The sequence below is a fragment of the Thecamonas trahens genome (genome assembly GCF_000142905.1).
Source record: "Thecamonas trahens ATCC 50062 unplaced genomic scaffold supercont1.8, whole genome shotgun sequence".
In the NCBI taxonomy this organism is placed as follows: domain Eukaryota; order Apusomonadida; family Apusomonadidae; genus Thecamonas; species Thecamonas trahens.
Genome location: NW_013657672.1, coordinates 511,618 through 515,825, shown reverse-complemented (window position 1 = coordinate 515,825; position 4,208 = coordinate 511,618). Strand labels below are relative to the sequence as shown.

Sequence of the window (4,208 nt, the reverse complement as noted above, 5' to 3'; positions counted from 1 at the left end):
ACCATGCCTAAGCCTCGGACGCCCCCCCCCCCCCCCGCCCCCACTAAACGCACTCATACACCTAAACCCACAGCAGACTACCACCTACCTCGCCACAGAGCACCGTGGATGGCAGGAAGCAGGAGTACTACAGCTAACCGGGTCACCAATGGGTCAACCATCTGGTCGAACACAACAAATGGTCACGCTGTTCGACCTTTTTGACGACAACACCTTTTTGCCCTTCACCCGCACCTCGACCCGTTCTTGCAGCTGGAAGCACCCTTGCTGCGGAACAGCAGGCGACACACTCTCCTCGCCACCCCTCCAGCCACCACCCCCTCCCTTCCACGCATCACATTGCCACAGTCACCCACCCCCTCCCCGCACCCTCCCCGCCCTCAGCTACACCCCCGCCCGTCTCCCTCTCGTAGCCGCTATGGGTGGTGGTAGCAACGCAGGCGACAACCTTGAACACAGTTTGGCGAGGGCCTGCGACCGGTGCCGCAAGGGCAAGAGGAGGTGTGAGTGGAACTCGGACGAAGACATTGCTTGCATTCGCTGCATTCGTCTCAAGCTCGACTGCGCCACAACGTTGCCCGTCCGCAAGCGCGGCCGGCCTCGCAAGCGCAAGCGCGACTCGATCGACGACGCCTCGTCGGTCACCGTCCTCCCGCCAGCGGCCTCGGCCCCGCTCTCCGAGGCCCGGCCGACATCAATGACGTTTACACACATTGCGCTGCCTACAGCGCGCGGCTCGACCGTCGGCCAGGGCCAGATTGGTCTACTCAAGGCCGTTAAGGTGACTACCATGCAAAACGGCGCTGCCACCACGCACTCGACCTTTGGTGTTCTCGGCAACTCGGGTGTGCAGCAGCCGTTGGCATCACTCTCCGCGCCGCAGCGGTACCCAGCTATGCTTCCCATGCCCGCCATGCAAGGCATTCCGGGCATGTCTGGCCAGGTTGGCTTCTCGCCAGACCCGATCCTCCTACCCTCGATGGGCTCCTTGAATGCGAGCCCGATGAACGGCCTGCCAAACGACCCGCACATGGCCCAGATGGCGTACGGGTTTCAGATGCAGCAGGCCCAACAGGTTGAGCAGACTCAACAAGCGCAGCAAGCGCAGCAAGCGCAGCACGCTCAGAAGGGCCAACACGCTCAGCAGGCCCAGCAACAGGTCCATGCCACCTCGCTCGCCACACAGCGCGGCATGCAGCAGCTTGCCAGTGCCCAGCTCGCCGCTGAGCAAGCGTCGCAGCAAGGCGGTCAACAAGTCTCACCGCAGCAGCTGCAGCAAGTGATCGCCCAGCAGCAGCTTGCCCAGCAACAACTCGCCCAAATGCAGACTCAGCAGGTGCAGACCCAGCAGCTCCAACAGCTTCAGCAACTGCAGCAGCTGCAGACCCAGCAACTCCATGTTGAGCACCAAGCACAAGCACAAGCACAAGCACATGCTCATGCTCATGCTCATGCTCAGCAGTTCCAAGCTTCGCCGCCGCTCCACGAGTCACAAGATGGGCAGGGAAGCGGACCAGCATCGCAGGAGCAAGAGCGACCTGCGGCTCAGGGTGCAGCCTCTGTACAAGGGCAACCTGTTCAAAACGAGTTCCAGGCCTACCAGCAGTACCACGGCGAGTCCGCACTGAGCCACGACCCGCAGGCCTTGCAGCTGCTGCAGAGCCAGAGCCAGCGAATACTCGCAGGCATGGGCGGAGTCGCGGCATCGTTTCCGTCGCAGTCGACACTGTCGCCGACTGCGTCGATGCAGGCCCATGAGCATCTTCGTCAACAGGCCCAGCTCCGAGCGCCAGGCTCGGGCGCTTCGGCCGGCTCCGCTGGCTCAGCCGGCTCGGCCGGGTCTGCTGGTTCGGCTTCGAGTATGGCACCCCCGCAGCAGCATACACCACCGCTCGTTCTCCAGAACGGGGCGCTCCAGGCCGCGGGCTGTCCCAAACTGGTCCGCCTCTGTCGCGCCAAAGGACCCTCGGCTGGCTGCCGGTTTCCTCTCCGCTTGGCAAGCAGTCTGCCGTCCTCGGCGTCATTGGCTCTGAACGTGAGTACGTCCAAGACATGCTCCGCATGACCCACCACACGCTCGGCATCATTCCTTTCAAGATTGGCTCGATAGCTCTCCAGCTCGCGGCTGTCCTGCCCGGCGGCTCGGAATCGCCCGTGCCCAGGATCCCAGTCATTGGCGAGATCCTTGTCCACCTCATCATGGCCGGCGGCGCCCTCATCCGCGACGACCTGGCCTCGGCCCAGTTTTTGGTAGACTCGGCCTCAAAGCTTGTCGGCTCCATCATGGGCGTCGTCTCGGAGGAGGCCGTCATCTGCCATGTCCTCTTTTCCATGTACTACCTCGACGGCTCGCCACAGCGCGCCCGCGCTCACGGCATCATGGCCCGCGACATGATCCTTCGCCTCGCCGCCGCCAACAAGGGCCTCTTTGTCCTCGAGTCGTCACGCACCCGCGTTGCGCGCTCGTCAACGCCGACTTGTGACTCGCCGTCGTCCGTCGCAGCTTCGATCGAGCGCCTCCCGTCAGACTCGGAGCTCACCCTCCACGGCCTCCAGGCGTGGCTCTTCCGCATGCTTCGCCTCCGCGTCGCAGCCCATGAGCAGGTCCCACACCCGCCCACGCTCCACTCCGCCATCAACGACATCTACCTCCTCTATCCAGTATTTACCCGCATTCTCGCCTCGTTTGTCGGCGCCATGTCGAGGTCGACCTTCCCGCTCGTCGCCGAGGCGTCAACCCTGCTCCTTGCCTTCCTTGGCGAGCGTAACCTCGACCTCTCGGTTTGGAACCCCATGACCGGGCCCGTCTCCCCCACTTCGCCCTCGGTCGTCTTTCTCATCGCCCTCATCCGCCGCGCCGAGGAGGACAGTGCCAACTTTGGCTCTGTCCCCAATTGGACCGACACCATCCGCGCTGGCGCCCCCGCCATCCTCGTCCGCTTCAAGTCGCACCTCGAAGATACCGAGAGCCTCGAGGCCGACCCCTTCCTCGTCCTCTTTCGCCACACGCTCAAGGTCCACATTGCGCTCCTCGAGATCATGCTCTCCAACATTATGCCGGGCCTCGAAGCCATGAACGCGGCCATCGCCGAGCTCCTCGGCGAAGGTCCCTCGCCGCTCCTTTACTCGGTCATGTTCAACAACTCGACCCTTTTTGCCATCCAGGCCTACATCGCCATTCTCTTCCGCGACACAAACCTCGCTGGCGGTGTCGCCGCCGTCTCGGCCGGCACCCAGTCCCGCACCATCGGCGCTTTCCTCACCCTCCTCCGCATCGCCTTTTCGTCGTCGCCCGCAGAGCTCGCCCGTGCGGGCATTGGCTCGGCCCCGCCAGACATCAACACCGCCCCGGCCTCCGCCACAGGCCAGCCGCACCCTGGCCCGTCCAAGGACGCGCAGCCTCCCGTCCCCATCCCCGTTCCTACCCCTATGGATGTGGCAAAGTCGATCGCGCCCAACCCAGTCCCGGTCCCGCTCACTGTCCCAACGCCGGCACCGGCCCCCCAGCGCTCTGCCAAGAACCCGGATGACCAACGGAGCCAAGGCTCGGGCTCGACTGGTGGCAACTCGGACTCGTCGCGCTCGACCGCGCCGGCCGCGCCTGGTTCTGCTGCCCTCCCGGGCCTCACCCTCTCGGCTGCCCACATGCACGCCCACCTGCGTCAGATCCAGGCCCTCAACACCGCCTCGTCTGGCTCCATCCCGTCCGTCTCGCTCGACGCCTCGCTCGCGGCCATCGCCTCGCCGTCCATCTACGACTCGTCGTTCTTTGACTTTGAATTTTCCTCTGTCGGCCTCACCCCGCCTGCCTCGGCCCCATCCTCAGCCTCGGTCTCGCGCTCATCTGCTCAACAGTCGGAGTCTGCTCTCAACTCCACCGCTGCTAACCCCGGCGTGGTCGACCCTGGCCTCCCCAACCCGGCCTTGCCTCAATCGTAGCCGCATCCAGCTGGTTTCTCGGCTCGCCCACGTGCCTGCGCCCACCGCCGTCATTGCTCTACGATAGCCTCCTAAACTAATTGTGATGTTGTGCTCTGCACCCATCGGGCAGTCTATGAACCATTCCCATCACCTCCCCCAGTCGATTCCAACCTCCCCTGTCCAGCCCCGCCACATCGTGTAACACTGTCCCCACACACACACACACACACACACACGAACACACACACACTACACAACACACACACACACACACACACACACTGGTA

General features: G+C 63.9%; 1 protein-coding gene across 1 annotated transcript; it reads left to right on the top strand.

Annotated features, from left to right (window-relative positions):
- The first annotated feature begins 355 nt into the window (after positions 1-355).
- AMSG_02171 (uncharacterized protein) lies at positions 356-4,030 on the top strand. The gene has a single exon (XM_013905738.1). The coding sequence runs from the start codon at positions 2,053-2,055 to the stop codon at positions 3,937-3,939; it is 1,887 nt and encodes a 628-aa protein (XP_013761192.1). The 5' UTR covers positions 356-2,052; the 3' UTR covers positions 3,940-4,030.
- The last annotated feature ends 178 nt before the right edge of the window (positions 4,031-4,208 follow it).